The following is a 17,276-nucleotide window of genomic DNA, read 5'->3' as shown; positions in this document are numbered from 1 at the left end:
GAGAGGAATAGTTAGGGTTTAAGAAAGCAGCAAGTCACTGGTAAAATGTAAAACAAATAATGAAAAAACTATATGGGATTCTTAAACTGTCTTGTTTTTTAATTGGATTTTGTCTTAAAAATGAAGTTAGAAAGTTTTCATTGCATTCTAGTTAAAGTAGTAAGACACTCCTTTCCGGGAAATGTTGGGGAAAGAACATTTCATTTTATCTATTTTATTTCTCAGTATGATGAGCAGAATTACAATGTGATGTCCACACAATATTTTAGTAAGAAATTGGTCTGTGTATGAGGAACATCGGTCTCATGATCCAGAAAAATATTAGCCAAGATTTGTGCATTGACATCAAAGCCTGTATCTAACTCTGTCGTGATTGCGTCTCCTGCTGTCACTTTCCTCTTGTTGAGACCAGATAAGGGCAGGAAGCAAGGGTCACAGGCCATTTAAATGCCCCCTTAATAAATCTAAGGCTGCCTTTCTCTCGAGTTCTTGGGGGTGTTCTGATGCTCCAAAGCTGTAGAAGAGGCAGAGTCTTTCCAGAAACAAGGCAGTAAATGGCCTATTGGGGGTTCAGACCATTTGAATGAGTAATGGGGGAACATCCGTGTGACTGGACTTCAGTACTTCTGTTTGTTTCTTTAAGGTCAAACTCTTAAGTAATTTTCAGGACAGTGGCTATAATTCTGAAGTTTGGTTCTAAATTTCGGAACACACTCATTTTCCTTTCCTCTTTTGAGACTGTATTACTCACTTCTGTTTTTCGGTTACTTTTGCCTTGGGGTTAAACCCAAACACTCTTTTTCAGTACATGTGCTGCCGAAGCGGGCACCCAAACACTCTTCTATTAAGAATATTGACTGAAAACAAATGTTCGGATAACCTGATTTAAAAATTTGATGCCACAAAAGTTCTCACTGCAAAAAAAAAAAGTTCTCCCTGCACTGAGACCAAAAAGCAAAGGAAAAACCTAGGGTTTTTTCACTCAATAAGAGGTGGCCTTTTTCGTTTTAGGATAGGCAGCCCGTCTGTTAGCTGAAGTCACAGATCTTGTGTGGATTAGTTACCTTAGTACCAAAACATTTTCAGTGACTATTTCATAGTAGAGAATTATAGAAAATTTTATCTGTACTCTGACTTATAGCCGGAAAGATGGAACACCTAAGCTTTGAGAACTGTCTTCTAGTTTTGTATGATATGCACCAGAGGTCACAAATGATACAAGGACAGGGAATAGTCCAGAGAAAGAAGGCACATCACTAATCAAATGTGTAACCCACTGTCTATGTGGATACAAGCACAAATACTCTTGAGCTCTGCTGCTTGGAGCACTGAAGGTTCTCTAGTATAACCTGCATTTGGATGGCCTGGGGATCTTGTTAAGATGCACATTCTGGTGCAGTAGGTCTGGGTGGGGCCTGAGATTCTGCACCTCCATCAACTCCCAGCTGACACTAACACTGTGGGAGAAAGACCACACTTTGAGTAGTAAGGATCTAAAAGTCAGGAAATGTACATTGAAATCCAACATTACTCAACAGACTGCTAGAGAGTATTTTTAGTTTTAACGAGAATGGGTATCACCAAACACACATCAAAGCGGTTTCTTTGAAGAGAATGCCCTTAGCCAAATTTATCTTCACCAAATATCTGAAAAGTTCAAAATATGAACATTGAGACATCTCCCTCCTTACATCCATGTGATATGTCAGCATAATTGTTACTTCATAGGAAAATGCCTTGTATAGATTTTGCTTCGATTCTTTCATCTAGAGAGAGAGGCACAAACAGACTGTTTTTTATCTCACTGTATCTTGTTTGTACAGTGATCTGGTCTTGCAAATGGGTGGCCAGATAGCTGGGCCAATTTGACTGTGGAGGATGCTTTATGGTTGAAGGGAAGGTCGTGCCAGTGCCACTAGGAGCACACCATGAGCCTGTGCATTTTGGGATGGGAGTTTTCCCTCCAAGGGGCTTGGGAAGCACTAGGTGACGGTGCTGGAATGGAGGTCCCTCATTCTCAAGGGAGGTTAAAAGTCAAGGTCAGGGGCGGCCGGATGGCTCAGTTGGTTAAAGAGCGGTGCTCTTAACAACAAGGTTGCCGATTCGATCCCCACATGGGCCACCGTGAGCTGCGCCCTCCACAACTAGATTGAAACAACTACTTGACTTGGAGCTGATGGGTCCTGGAAAAACACACTTAAAAAAAAAAGTCAAGGTCAGACTAAGGAGGCTCAGGCTGAGTGTTGGACACATGACATAAGCTGTGCTTTCCGCAGAGTAACCATCCGTGTCACAGTCAGAGATGGAATACAGGAGCCACCAAACCGCCTCTGACTCAGGATGAAATTTTGTTTTTAGTTTCACACATTTTCCAAAATAACCAGTTCTCTTTCTTGTTTTTCAGAGGAGTTGTTTCTATGTTCATTTTGAAAATGACAGAAACCCAAGCTGGAGAATACCGACTTTTAATTGAAAGTGAAGCGACCAATTACACAATATTGTTTACAGTGAGTATAAGAAGTAAGTGCAGCTTGCTATTAGGTCTTCACAATTGACCATGATGTTGTTTGGAACCCATGGGCTTTTCCCGGCTGCTCTAGATACAATATTCAGGTTTTCCTCAGCATGTAGTTAAATTGATTGAACTCACTTCAACTATCCATGTAACCTATTGAGACTCTGTGATATGACCCATGGACTGTCAGAGTTAACACCCTGAAAAACCCATGGCATCCTCTATCCAGACCCCTCATTTTTTTTCAGTGACAGATGATTGACAGGGAGGAAGACATTTTGACCTGGTTTCTTATCCTGAATCTGATATGACCACCTTTGGCAGGTCACTTAATCTCTTGGAGCTTTAATTTCCTTATGTAAAATAGGGATAAAAATACATAGCTCATGGGACTGTAAGATCCTTGCACTATCCCAAGGAACTCTCTGAGATGATGAAAATGTCTGTGTCTGCCATTTCCTGTGTGGTAGCCACTGGCCACAGGTGGCTGTCGAACACTTGAAATACGGCCAGCGTGGCTGAGGAACCAAAGTCTTAATTTTATTTAATTTTAATAAATTAAAGAGGGATTTTAAATAGCCACATATAGCTAGTGGCTACGGTGTTTATACAAATGCCAGATCACTAAGCAAACTATAAGGAATAGTCCAATGCTCTTGACCAGGGGGACAACCGTGCATTGGCAGAACTGCCGCCTGCATGTGTCTTCTGGCTTTTCGTTTCCTCCCAGCTGTGCACAGGCCTAACGCTTGCTGTACACCCTGGATGCTTTACCTCCCATGACAGTCAAGGACTAGAGATAGGCACATTCACATAGGTCCTACTGCCTTTAGTGATGGAGGAAGACTCTGAAAACTCTGGGTCTGTGCCATTTTTAATTAGGTTCCCTGGTCACACGTTGGTCCGACTTGCAAACCCCCCTCCTTGTCAGTGACTGGAAGTCACAAAGCCACGGCGTGGTGTATGTGCGTCCAGCACAGAGGTCCCCGGCTCAAGAATAACCACAGTTATCCTGCTGAGGGTGTTCAGCATGTACCATCTCCATCCTCACTGTGCTCCTGCCTTCACGCAGGTGAGGAAATGGACAGCCGAAAGGTGTGGTGATGGCCACAGCTAGAGTCAAGTTTATCCAGGTCTGCACTTCCCTTCCTGTACCATGCTGCACTGGGGCTTGCACTCAAAGCTGCGACAGAAAGAGCACATGTGGCCATTTACAGTCCCAAAGTGTCATTTGCCTGGGGTTGGGGTTGGGGTGTTAGGTTCTAAAGTCAGCCTGTAGAGCAAAAATTAGGTAAGGTCAAAGTTAGTCAAAATTTGTTCTGAAAAGCCCTTCATTACTCTGAAATTTACGGGACCAGAACCCTAGAGGCTCAAAAGACAACAGGTACCTTTTGTTGCTCTTTGATTTGGTCTTGTTCCCTGTCCCGTCTCCAATCCCTGACCTCCCTCTGAGGGACAGTAAGTCTTTTTGCTTCAGGTTGGAAGAGAATAAGAGATTTCTTGCTCCCTTTCTCTCTCTTTTCCCAAATGTTTATGGTTTGAATTTGTTTGAAAATGTTTATGGTTATGAATTTGTTAAAGGTAAGCGGGCATCTGCCGTGGCCCTATTATATTTAGGGTACCTTCTTTACACTTAAGATTTACAGTGTAAAAACTTACCAACAATCAATTCAAGTAAATTGTTACCTGTTTTTAGCATTCTGCTGGGTGGTGGGGTTCGAAAAAAAAATCAGATGGGGGAGACTTGGCAACAGTCAGCGTGAAAAAGAGGAAAGGGTTTAGTGAACCACAAGTTCAGTATTAGCCAACAGTATGGCATGGTTGCTAAAGAAGAAAATCTGAATGTTGGCAGCATTTATGAAAATATAATGTGTGGGTTAAGGAAATTGGTAGATTATTATTTTCAGCTCTCCATTTTTTTTTTCCAGATGAATATTGACAAAACAGAGCAATCAGGATAGTGAAGAACTTGGAATTCCTTCAGTTAGGAGCAACTGAAGGAATCGGGAATGTTAAGCATAGAGAAGGAAGTATTTTGAGGACAGGAGTAGATTGATTGCAGTGTAATGTAGAGGAAATTCTTCTGGCATCTGAGTCAGGAAACCGGGCTAACTAGTTAAAATACCTTATCTCCCTTGACTTTGGTTTCTGATTTTAAATATATGAAAGATTGTCATGTGGAACCAAAGCTACACTTTACAAAAATTGCTCTAGACAGTAGAATTGAGACCAATGGTCAGAAATTACAGGGAGAGAAAGTTAAAACCACCACAAAATGGGAAAGATATTTGCAATTCACATAATGGAGAAAGGATTAGTAGTCATAAAAGCGCTCCTATAAATCAATAAGAAAAAAAAAGTAGAACAATGAACAAAAGACATGAGTGGTCATTTCACTTTCAGAATATGAAGCCTAAATGGTCAATACACATGTTAGATTAATAATCGAGAAATGCAAATTAATACCACAACAAGATACCATTTTATACCCACTAGATTGTTGAAAATTTAGAATTCTGGCTGAGTAAATATGGAGCACTAGGAAACCTCATATCCTGCTATGTAAGTGGAAAGCAGTGTAACCATTTTGGAAAACAGATGTCATTAACTATAAAATTGAATGTGCTCACGCCACATAATCCAGAAGTTCTACTCCTAGGTACATTACCAAAGAAACTTACACACTGTCTCAGTAGAAATACACAAAATGTTCAAAGCACCGATTGTTGGTAATACAAAAAACTGGAAACCACCCAAATGTCCACAGCAAGGAGGAGGAATAATAAGATTATAATCTATTCACCAATGGAATGCTATATAACAGTAAAAAGAAAAATGAATGAAGTATAACTACAGGCAAAACCATGGATGCGTCTTAAAAACATAAGGTTGGATGAGAAAATGAACTTGTGCAAGACAACATATTGAGTGATACCTCTTGTTGTAGCTCAAAAACAAACAAAACAAACTAATATATTGTTTAGGACCATATATCTGTGATGAAAACATTTTTAAAAGCATGGGAATGATAAGCACAAAATTCAGGATACAGGTTACCTAGGACTGAGAGATGGGGAGAGGCACAAAAGTAGATTCAGGTGTTTATTAATATTCTGGTTACTAAGTTGAGTATGGGTCCATGGGTATTCGTTTTTATTATTATGCTTCAAAATTTACACTTCATATATTCTTTTGTGTATACATACACACACACACACACACACCAGGGGTGCCAAAAAAATGTGTACAAGTGGACACTTTGGTCAATGTTACTCAAGCAGTAGTTCACCATGATCAAAAGCGTCTAGACACTGATGGTAACCACTTTGAGCGCCTCTTGTTATTGCAGAAATCAAACATGACTTGTACTCATCTTTTGTTATTGGTATATATTGAGTATTACAATTTTAATAGTTTTTTCCTTTTTTAAAATGTGTATACATTTTTTGGCACCATCTGTATATAAAGTACTATATAATACTTTAAAATAAAATTTATTATAAGAGGGGAGATTGGAGTTTAGCATAGGGACTTAATTAAAAAAAAAATAAGGTGTGTTAAAAAAAGTGGAATGATCGCTCAGGGAGGCAGTGAACTCCTGTTCCTAGAGGGCTCCAAGCAGATGTAGAAAGAAAGTTTATATGTTAAGCTTTGTGGGGGGAGAAGGGTGGGAGAGGGGCACAGTGTGATGGTCCAATGTGAATAGAAGGCTACACTGAACCTCTCAATTTGGTTCCAGTTCTAACTCCATCTTACTACTGTGTTTCCCCGAAAATAAGACCTAGCCAGACCACCAGCTCTAATGCGTCTTTTGGAGCAAAAATTAATATAAGACCTGGTATTATATTATATTATATTATATTATATTATATTATATTATATTATACCTGGTCTTATAGTAAAATAAGACCAGGTCTTATATTAATTTTTGCTCCAAAGACACATTAGAGCTGATTGTCCAGCTAGGTCTTATTTTCGGGGAAACACGGTATATTTCTGCATTTCTAAATCAGTATATTTCTGCCTACATCTAGGTAAAACTATGGGAAGAAAGTTGGGTCTTAAACTATACAAGTATGGGTTTTAAGCTTTATGTTGTTTCCAGTGTTCCTTTTCCAACGTGTATCAATATTTGTAATTTTCACTCCACTCAACTTTAGTTCTCTGTGGATTTCTGAAATGCCCAAAGAAATTGGCTAAGAGAATAAGTACTAAAGTTAGCATTTCAGCCAGAGTTGAATTTAATGTATTGATGAGGAGAGGATACATTATCATATATATTTTGAGTGGAGCAGAAGATAGACACTGTTATGGTGTGAAATACTAGCTTTTCTTAGTGATGTAGAATTCTTTTCTGAGGGGGCTGCTAAGACAATTATTTTAAAAATATTAAAATGTTCGTAATTTATGATGCCTTAGATACACTGCTTTACACATTAAGGAGACCGTACTTTAGAAAAATGGAAAATCAGGACGCCTTGGTCTGCATATCTGAGAGCATTCCAGAACCGACTGTGGAATGGGTGTTTTGCAATTCACAGAGTGAAAGGTATGACATGCATGGAGCTCACTGCTGATTGCTTTATTTTTGTGGTCTTTTTCTAATATGGTTGACATCATACTGTATGTACAATTGAACTTGTCACTATGTTAACTGGAAACTTGGCTTCCTAAGGAATGATTAGTGTGGACTTCAACGCGGTTTAGTAAGGAGGCCTTTTGGAACTCTTCTGTGTCACTCAGCTCAGGGTCCTCCCTGGACATTACACAACACAAATACTAAAAGCCCTTTTAAGTTACAGGATTGTTAGCTCCCTGAGCATCTGGCTGGGAAAAGGAAAGGTATGGAATTTTAGTGTGATTCCCTCTAAGTAAGAAATTTCCTGTGAATAAATGTTTAATTTGTGATTATTCTGTTTATTCTGGAAGTGTTTAAGGACATAGAATCTAGACAAGGTTTGGGCCCTGGTTTGCTCATGATCTTTGTGGCCTTGGGCAAGTTACTTAACCTCTCCTTTCTCATCAGAAAAATGGGGATGGTAACAGGACTTACCTTATAGGATTGCTGTGATGATTAAATGAATTGAAATGTGCAAAGCACATAGAACAGTGCTTGGCAGATAGTAAGTACCGTATAACTGATTACTTTTGTTTTTCGTATGTGCCATAGCTAAGCTTTCACAAATTAAGAATTCATGCATTTTGAACTAATTAAAATTTACTAAACAACTTTTATTGAAAAATGGGACTAAAGAGGAGAATAAGTAAGAAAAGTTAGTAGACGACATGCATGTGATTCCAAATTTTAGAGGGGGAAAAAAGAGATTACCTGTAGATATATATGTAATGCGTGCATAGGAAAAAAAAAAATTGGAAAGCTACACACCAAATTAGTAACAGTTGTTATCTTAAGGTGGTAGGAATCTGGGCAATTTAAAATTCTTTTGTTTGGGGTTTTCTATATTTTCCAAAATTTCTACAATGGACCCAATTACTGTTATCTTATAATAATAAGATATTATTATAATATCTTATAATAATAATAATAATATAATATTTTCTTATAATAATAAACAAGGAAAAGAATACACTTGACTAAAGTGATAAGGAGGAGAAAAGTGACTATACGTAAACTCCAAAAGCCCTATCTATTTTGGGAAAGGTAATGGTTAGGGAAACTCAGGAGGAATCAAAGTCCATCTTCTGCTAACGGGGACGGGACGAGGGCTCCGCCAAACCCCGAGACACGGCTGACTTCCCTCAGGAAGTAACACTGGGCTCCCCTCTGTTAGCTTGGGGAACTGATGACCTTCACAGCTTAAGCCTCTCTTCCTGACACTGGTTGTTCCAGTAGATGCTTCAAAGAAAAGATGCTCTATTAAAACCTAATCGTGCTTTCTTTTTCTCTTCTTTTCCTCACTTTCTGTCTTTCTCAGTTCTTCCTTTCTTTCTCTCTCTTTTGACGACAACAAAAGACATCACCAACCACAAAAAATATGGAACTGTTTTATTATGTAATTCTCTCCAGTCTTATTCTAGTTGGTTGAGATGAGTAACTAACTAGTTCTCTTAATGCTGAAATCATACATTTGGGTTTTTGTTTACCTTTTGACCTGCTCACTCTTAAAACAGGCTCTAATGAGCCTGTTTAGGCTCTAGAACATTTAACTCTCTTCTTCTCCTGAACAGTCCTTTGTAATTTTAAAACATGTTTAGTCAAATGACATTTATTTTCTAATTGCAGCTGTAAAGGAAAAAGTGCAGCTGTTGTTACAAAGGAGGAAAGTGTTCTTCATGAGTTGTTTGGAACAGACATAAGGTGCTGTGCCAGAAATGAGCTGGGGAGGGAATGTACCAAGCTGTTCACAATAGGTAAGACCATAAAATCACGTATTTCTACTTTCAGGGCCTATTCCTTAGAAACGATCTGGGACTCGCCATGAAGGTTTAGGTAATCATTCAGCTTCAGAAATTTTGTAGTTCCTTTAGACCATTTTAGATGTAATATTGTAGATTCTGTAACTGCTACAAGATTTGGTAAAATAATTAAAAGTTTTTCATTAATTTTAAAAGGTTAAAAAAATAATAAAAAGTCCGTAACATTTGAAATGACCTTGACATCTTTGTTCTCCAGAATGTTCCGGGTATATTTTGCGATGAGGAAAAATCACTTTTTTTCTTACTCAGGATGTTCTCGTCTTCTAGATCTAAACCAGACGCCTCAGACCACACTGCCACAGTTATTTCTTAAAGTGGGGGAACCCTTATGGATCAGGTGCAAAGCTGTGCACGTAAACCACGGATTCGGGCTCACCTGGGAATTAGAAAATAAAGCGCTGGAGAAGGTAATAGACGCGTTTGCATTCTGAAAATGCAGAAACAGTGAACTGATGGTGCAGGTTGAAATCATTAAACTCACTCTGTTTTATTAACACCTAGGGCAGCTACTTTGAGATGAGTACCTATTCCAAAAACAGAACTATGATACGGATTCTGTTTGCTTTTGTATCATCAGTGGGAAGAAACAACACCGGATATTATACTTGCTCCTCTTCCAAGCATCCCAATCAATCAGCTTTGGTTACCATCGTAGGTAATGCAGGCTGCTCATGCAATCTATTCAGTTTTAGTTGCTTTAGTGTGTACTGGGACGTATGTGCTGCAAATTTGATTTCAATATAATGTTAGTGTCAAAGAGCTGAGAAGGGCACTCAATTAGAATAGGTTTGCAAATGCGCACTACCCACTCCCTTCCTTTTCCACTTAAACCGAGCCCCCTTGAATGTCACTGTCTTCGAACGTACCGTAATGGCACGTGACCATCTGTTTGTGGAATTTTGTCTTCCAATAGCCTGTAAGTTTCCCAAGGACAGGAGTAATTCCATCCATCCTTGTAGTCCCAGAACCTGGAAGAGAACCTGACACAAAATCGGCACTTACTAAATATTTGTTCTAAGAACAAACTGTGAGGGCAATGACCAATGACTATGCGAACCGGACAAGCTCCCAGATGCATTGGAATTTGGGTGGGCTATGGTGGATTTGAAAATAATCACACTTTCAGTAATCTCAGAGTAGGTGGCAGCCTTCAGCCCTCAGGAAAATGCTAAGAAATGAAGTGATTCTGTTATCACACCCATAAGGAAGTGTTCCCCCAAGGAAACCTTGTAAATATTGCTCCTTAGAGTGTTCTTTTATTTGTGCCCTGAGGTCATTTTATATGGGATGTGTCACTGAGAGAGCCATTCAGGCTGAGGACCCCTCCTCTGTACAAGCTCAGTGGGGCTGGGAGAGCCCTTTCAACCTCCTGAAATTGTCTGCGAAATCTGTGTGTTTACTTATAAGTTTCCTTGGGGAAGAGAGTCAGTTATTTACATTCAATTCTCTGAAGGCTGAGCTCAGGCTTGTAACGGGGGAGAGGTCTCCTGTATTTCTTGTTGGACTATTGAATCTGACCTGCAGCGTGCCCACATCTGGGCTTTCTTGCATTAAATCGATGAATAAAAATGTATTTATCTTCTCAATATATTTCCATATGAGTCTCATTATCTAATTTATAAATGCCTTTTTTTTTTTTTTTTTTTACAGAGAAGGGATTTATAAACGCTTCCAAAACAAGTGAAGATTATGAAATTGACCAGTATGAAGAGTTTTGTTTTTCTGTCAGGTTTAAGGCATATCCACAGATCAGATGTACATGGACCTTCTCGCGAAAATCATTTCCTTGTGAACAAAGTGTCCTGGACGATGGGTACAGGTGAGGCAACAAAGACCTTCAGGACCTCTGTCATGCTTAGCACTCTTGTTGCCCCAACAGAAGGGCACTTTTGAGTTATATGAGTTCATATATTATTGAGTTGACACCGAAGACGAGAAAACAAACAACAGATGTGAGGACCCGGTAGCAGACAGTTTTATAGTCAGTTCAGGTAAGATACCCCACTGCACACAAAAAACGGAAAGAATCCTATTAGATTGAGGAAGGTTCCTTGCCTTTTTCTGAGTCACCAGATTGTTACTTCCTGTTTGAGAGTACCGTCCTGTAGTAAGTAGACCGAGTCTCCTTGAGCACATTTGCAGATGATTGAGGAACTAAAACCCCTTGAAAACCTGTAGGTGTATTGATTTATGTTTTCAAAAAATGAAAATGCAGAAATCACCCAGTAATAAATGCTAAAGGAAAATTTCATTTTCCCGAGTTCTCAAGGTTCTCTTACAGGAGAAATTCTTCATTCCCTCTTTGGAAAACAAATAACTTTTTCTTGTATTTTCTATGGCTACAATACCTCTTATCTCTTAAAGCAAATCCTATGTAACGTGGTTTCAGGCTAGACTGTGAATGACTGAGAGGGACTCTTTCTCTCTGAAGCAAGTCACTGTTCTGGAATACATCATTGTTTCTCAACATGTAGACCGTAAAACAACTGTATAGGCATCATCTGGGCAAATGTTAAAATGTGGATTCCTGGATCCCATTCTAGACACGCGGAGCTGAAATTGGAGCAAAATGCCCAGATTCTGCATTTTTAATGAGAACCTCTGTGATTCGTGCCACAGGTCTAAGTCTGTGCTGTGTAGTACAGTAGCTACCGACCACATGTGGCTGTTGAGAACTTGAAATGCGGCTAGACCAAATTGAGATGGGCTGGAACTATAAAGTACACACTAGACTTTGAAGACTTAGCAAGAAAAAGAGTGTAAAAAAGTCGCTTTTCAGGTAATTCAGAACGCAGCCTTTGGCCTGTGCACTGACTGATACACAGTCTCCTAAGTCAGGGCTTCTCAAAGCAGCGCTATTGACATCTCGGCCTGGATAATTCCTTGTTCTGGGGGGGCTCTCCTCTGCACTGCAGGGCATTTGACAGGACCTCTGGCCTCCACCTGCTGCATGTCAGTAGCACCACCACCCCCAGTTGTGACGACCAAAAGTATCTCCAGACATTGCCAAGCATCCCCTGGTGAGGGAAAATTGCCTGTGGTGGAGAACCACTGCTTTGGAGGGATCACCCATTGTCATAAACCCTGATTCTGAATCATCAAACTTGAAAGTAGGAGGCCAGGGACTCAGCCACCTTCTTCCTAGTTAAATTGACTATACCACAGGCTTGTGTTCCGGAGGATATCAGAGCTGTCACTTTTCCCTCCCTTCTTTGTGTTGTGACCTAGTGTCAGAGAAGCTCTTAACACTACGGGATTCTCTTCTGAACCTGATTCAAAGAGATAGAAAATCAACTCAACTTAGTTCCAGGAACATTCCTTTAATATCTTCTTACAGGCTTGATGCCATGAGGGCCCACAAGAGGGAATAAGGTAATGTTTCTCTTCCCCCACCCCCTCCCTCAAATGTACAGGGCACGTTTAAGAGCCCGAGGCCACCTGGGAGACCATTGCGACTGTGCTGGTGACATGTGGCACGACCTCTTAAGATTTTACGAAATCATTTAGAGAAACATGTCTCTGACACATGGGTTGTGGGCCTATCTAGTGGGTTAGTTCATTTGGTTTCATGCCATGATCACAATCTGTACCCTTGACTCCAAGCAGTTATCTTGTAACTCCCTAACCAAGTGAATGAATCAGTGCAGACCCTGCTTCCTCTAGTGTTTGTACCGCTCAGTCGTCATGACTTGGGGGTATAGTTAACCTCTTCGTGTGTAGAATCTCAGCAGTGAGTTTATAAACTCCAGAAGGATAGGCTGTCTGTCATTTCTCTATCTGTGTATAATGCCTCCTTCAGTCAAGGAGTGTTTATTTAGTAAATGAACGAATCGTCATCACCTCTGGAAAGTAACTCAGTGCATCGCCTGGGCCAAAGATGAGGCAGGGGCGTCCTCTTTGCACTGCAACGACCAACACGTGGCACTTACCACGACACCCAGCCCTCGCTGTTCGTCTTACTTAAAAGGTTCTTGTAGAGCTAGTGCTTGTTGGTGATAATGACACCCTACGGGTGACGGCCCACTCAATAAATATGCAAAGGGAAGACGGCGCCTTCTTCTTCATGAAAAAGATGCTCAACATACCAAATAAAAATGAACAACAAAAAATGTGAACACTAGTGCTCTAAATGTCTTTTGCTCTCCACATGACGCTCTGTGTTGAGACGGGATGGCAGACTAAATTAAAGTCTGAGTTCTTTTCAACTTTTTACCATAAAAAGTTTCACAATTGCCAGTCAACTCGAAGAACAGGACAGTGAGCATCCTTTTCCCACCACCTAGATTCACCAATTTAATCAAATTGAATTTTGTGTGTGAAGTGCAGTATTTAAGTCGTGTTGCAGAGATTACTTTATAATCAAAGCGACACAAGTTTTTATATGTAACTGTAATGTCTATGCAATAACATTGCTCCTGAAAAAAGCTTTGATGTGGTCAGTGTGTGTGCCAGAAGTCTTTCAGCTTCCTCACCTTCGCAGCTTCGTTTCTCCAATTTACTTCCTCAAATTTTACACCAAAGTTGATTATGGCTTGCCTTTATGTGTTTACACTTTATTAAAGTATAACTTTCCCTCAGTCTTGACATCCTGGTCTTGAGAAAGGGTTCTAGGAGATTTCATCTGTTGGTTTGCATAATTTTTTCTCTCTAAAGACTGAATTACAAACAAATCTACCTTAGCTTTTCCTACTTTCATGGTAAAAACAAAACAAAACAAAAAACCAACTTATTAGAATGTTATAATTATTTAGTAATTTCTTCTGAAAGAGGTTCCTTAGGCCTGCCCAATCCTTTTGTTTTTCTTCTCTCTGAGATATTTAATTTCCCAACTCTACCAGTCTGAGCCCTGCCCTGACAGCCCACCCCTCCATGCTCATTAAGTGAGCGTCTGGTAATCGGAGTGTGGTTGTCGTCGGGGTTCTGGGTAGGGAGACTCGTTCCTTCTCATGAACAAATCAATAAATGATATGTAATTACAGAAGAGTAGAGAGCCTCTTGGGAGGATTGCTGTTTTCTGAAGGAGATGAGCCTGAGCTAGACAGAAAGGAGAGAAAAGATATTTGGGTATAGTGAAATATCGAGAGCCCCCAAGCAAATCCTGATCCCCTCCGGTGCACACCACATGAAGCCACTCACTGAGAAGAAAAGAAACTTCTCTGAGCGCTTACCGTGTGCCAGATAATGTGCAAAGTCCTTTACATGGATGATCTCATTTAATCCTCATAATACCATTTTATGAAATCTGGAAGCAGGCTGAGTTACTTGCCCGATCACACAGGGCAAGGTCAATAGACTTCATTCACTGTTTTCTGAAATTGCCTTTAAAATAAAAATAGAAATAACCCCCCAAAGTCTACCTCCAGAGATTATATTTCAAACTTTTTCTATGTAACCACCATGACAGAAACATGTAAATATAGGTTTTTGCACGAACGTGAAATTGTGCCATTTATAACCTGATTTTTCATTTAAAAAAATATTTCTATTTGAATAAGCACATCTTACATTAGTTACAGTATCATTTTAATGCCGCACAGTATTTCACTTTTGAGAAAAGTTTATTTCAACTAAGTCCTGTTGATGGGCATCTTTGCACCTTTTCATTTTAATGTGATTTTCTCACTGGCTGTATACCTCAGAGAAAAGCTTCTAAATGATGTTTTTATTCAAGGTGACTACTGGACTTAACAAGATTCATAATAATAATAATAATAATAATAATAATAATAATCCAACACATATATTGTGTTTACTATATGCTAGTCTCTATTATAGGCACTTTATACAAAACTGCTTAAAAAAAAACTTGACAGAAAGTTCTCCAACAACCATATGAGGTAGATGCAACTACTGTCTTCATTTTCCAGATGAGGAAACTGAGGAACAGAGATGATAAGTGACTTGCCCAAGGTTACATCACTGGGCAATGGCAGAGTTGGGATGCCAGCAAAAACAGACGGATTCAAAGTTTGTGATTTTAACCTTATCACTATATGCCTCTTGACAACCAGCTCATTTCAAAAGTACGAGCTTCTCAAACACAGTGTGTAAGAAAACAAAAATACAAACACACTCCTTGGCTATTTAAAAATAAAAATGTGCTTCCTTATGAGATGAGCCATCCTTCACTATTGAGTTTTCAATGGTTATACGTCCCCAGGCTTGTCAGGTCCCCTGAAAGGAAATAAAAATGAACTAGGTATTATATAGACTAAAATAAAATCATCAGCCCCTCTCTCCCGCCGCCTGACTCTCTATCTAACTCAGGACAGAAATACGAACAGATCAGATTCAGCTTCAGCCGGGTGTATTCCCCCAGCCCCGCCGAAACTTCAGTCTGAGGGAGATAGGAGCACCTGCTTCCTGATCAGGTGTCCTCCGGTGCCTGTAAAGCCACCTCGGTCGTGTCAGCTCTTCGCTCTCCAGTTTCAAAAGCTCTCAGCTTCCCCAATCCTGCTTTATCACTCTCTGCATTCTGATTTGACTTTGCTAATCCCTTGTTCTTTGAATAAAGCATCTTTATAGTCAAATTATGCTGCTAGAAAGAGCCTTCTTTTTCTCAGGTCCTCCCCTCTAGGCGCCAAATGGAAAATAAAAATGACCTGCACTTTGATTGTACAGAGGAGAAAATCCCTTTCATAGTTGTCCTGAGAGTGCATCTTCTTAGTCACTCAGACATTATGTCACTGTAAACTCCAGTTTTCTCATCTCCCATCTCATGCCAACTGGCCAGTTTTTAGAAAAACACCGAGAGAAAGAGGAAGCTTTGAATCCCCCAGTCACCAAGTTGGGTGGACCCTTGGAATTTCCAGAGGAGGTTCAGCGATGCCGTTGTCGTGATTGCAGGGTTGACTGTCATCCTCGTAAGCAGGAGGACATGCAGTTTAACACGACCTGAACAGTCACCTTTATGTTCGGGCTATTTATGTGACCACTTTATCAGCTGGAAAAGTGAGAATATTTTAGATGCTACCTCGTTTACACCATGGCCAATCATACTCCATGAAGACAGCACCAAAGACTTAGGAGGAAAAGAGTTTACAAAACAGTTTGCATTGGTATGCATGATACTCAACAGCTGTATCAGTAATTTCTTTTTCTGTCAAATTGATTGGTGCCTTTGGCATGGTTTCTGGCTAGCCAAAGGGCTCCTTCTTCTCCTTCTTCTTCTCCTTCTTCTTCTCCTCCTTCTTTTCCTCCTCCTCCTTCTTCTTCTTCTTTTTTAATCTCCTCTCTTGTTCCTTTTCATGGTCTTTGGCTATTGTCCATTGAAAATTACATTTTTGCCTTATAGAGGCTCTTTTTGGACCATTTAAACTGAGTCTTCCTAAAGTCTGGGAATCACATGTAGCTGTATCTGATAGCTTTTCTCCCTAGGGTTATAATTTGGCTTTCCCCCAATTTTCTACCACTTCCATTTCAACCATTTCCTTCTTCTCGTCCAGAAGTAGGTCAGGATAAGAAATTCCCTTTTTACTTCTTTTTTTGTAAATTTAGTTTTAAGTATAGTTGACATATATTATTATATGAGTGTCAGATGTACCCTCAACGTTTATATGCCTTACGAAGTGATCACCACAGTAAGTCTAGTACCCATCTGCCACCACATGTAGTTATTAGGTATTATTGATTCTATTCCCTGTGCTGTACTTTACATCCCTGTGATTTATTTGATAACTGGCAGATAGTACTTCTTAATCCCCTGCCCCTTTTTCACCCATCCCCCTACCACTGTTTTATTTCTTCAGCCGTCATGTTAACAAGGCAAACAAAAAGCTTGTTAAATTCTCACTTGGCATGTCAGCGCAATCAGTTCTCTCATCCCTATAGCAGTCAGAGCTACCTTTTAGCTTCGGAGTTCAGGATGCACAGCACCGGTGTCGGATAAACATGGGCTCGAAGCTGCTCATCAGTTGTTAACGTGTGTGATTTGCATCTTAGGGATCAACTGGGGTTCTATTCTCTCCTCATCTCTATATCCAGTCCAGCACCTGCTCTTTCTTTTTTGCTGGTGCCCTTGGGTCGGCTGTTTCCTCTCCTTTCTCATTTTCCCTACCTTAGACAACACTCACCTTTCCATGCTCAGAGCTCTCAAATCTGAACCTCTCCTCTCATAGGACTTCCCACATTATACTGTAACTGCTTATTCACTTGTCTGCTGTCACCAGCTGAGAATTCTGTGAAAGCACAAACCTATTTTTTTCTAACTCACTGTTGTATTCCTGATTCCTTCCACGAATAGGCTCTACCAATGAATGAATGAGTGAATTCCTAGGTTATGACAACTGCCCCCAGATTTCCTTCCAATAAACTTTCTCTACTG

The 17,276-nt window shown here is 40.0% G+C and overlaps 1 protein-coding gene across 4 annotated transcripts in view; it reads left to right on the top strand.

Annotated features, from left to right (window-relative positions):
• Nucleotides 1-17,276, top strand: part of FLT3 (fms related receptor tyrosine kinase 3) — a 65,363-nt gene that overhangs the window by 18,693 nt on the left and 29,394 nt on the right. For all 4 annotated transcript variants that reach the window (XR_004422802.1, XR_004422800.1, XR_004422801.1 and 1 more), the window contains exons 4-9: nucleotides 2,405-2,520; nucleotides 6,935-7,064; nucleotides 8,760-8,887; nucleotides 9,221-9,360; nucleotides 9,455-9,608; nucleotides 10,604-10,772. Coding sequence is in view for 1 of the 4 variants with exons in the window: in XM_033103817.1 (XP_032959708.1) it covers nucleotides 2,405-2,520; nucleotides 6,935-7,064; nucleotides 8,760-8,887; nucleotides 9,221-9,360; nucleotides 9,455-9,608; nucleotides 10,604-10,772 (837 nt within the window). In the remaining 3 variants the exon portion in view is untranslated. The remainder of the gene's footprint in view (nucleotides 1-2,404; nucleotides 2,521-6,934; nucleotides 7,065-8,759; nucleotides 8,888-9,220; nucleotides 9,361-9,454; nucleotides 9,609-10,603; nucleotides 10,773-17,276) is intronic.

This window comes from Rhinolophus ferrumequinum, chromosome 4 (genome assembly GCF_004115265.2).
Source record: "Rhinolophus ferrumequinum isolate MPI-CBG mRhiFer1 chromosome 4, mRhiFer1_v1.p, whole genome shotgun sequence".
Taxonomy (NCBI): Eukaryota; Metazoa; Chordata; class Mammalia; order Chiroptera; family Rhinolophidae; genus Rhinolophus; species Rhinolophus ferrumequinum.
The sequence above is the reverse complement of the archived record's forward strand: the minus strand, read 5'-3'. Positions and strand labels throughout refer to the sequence as shown.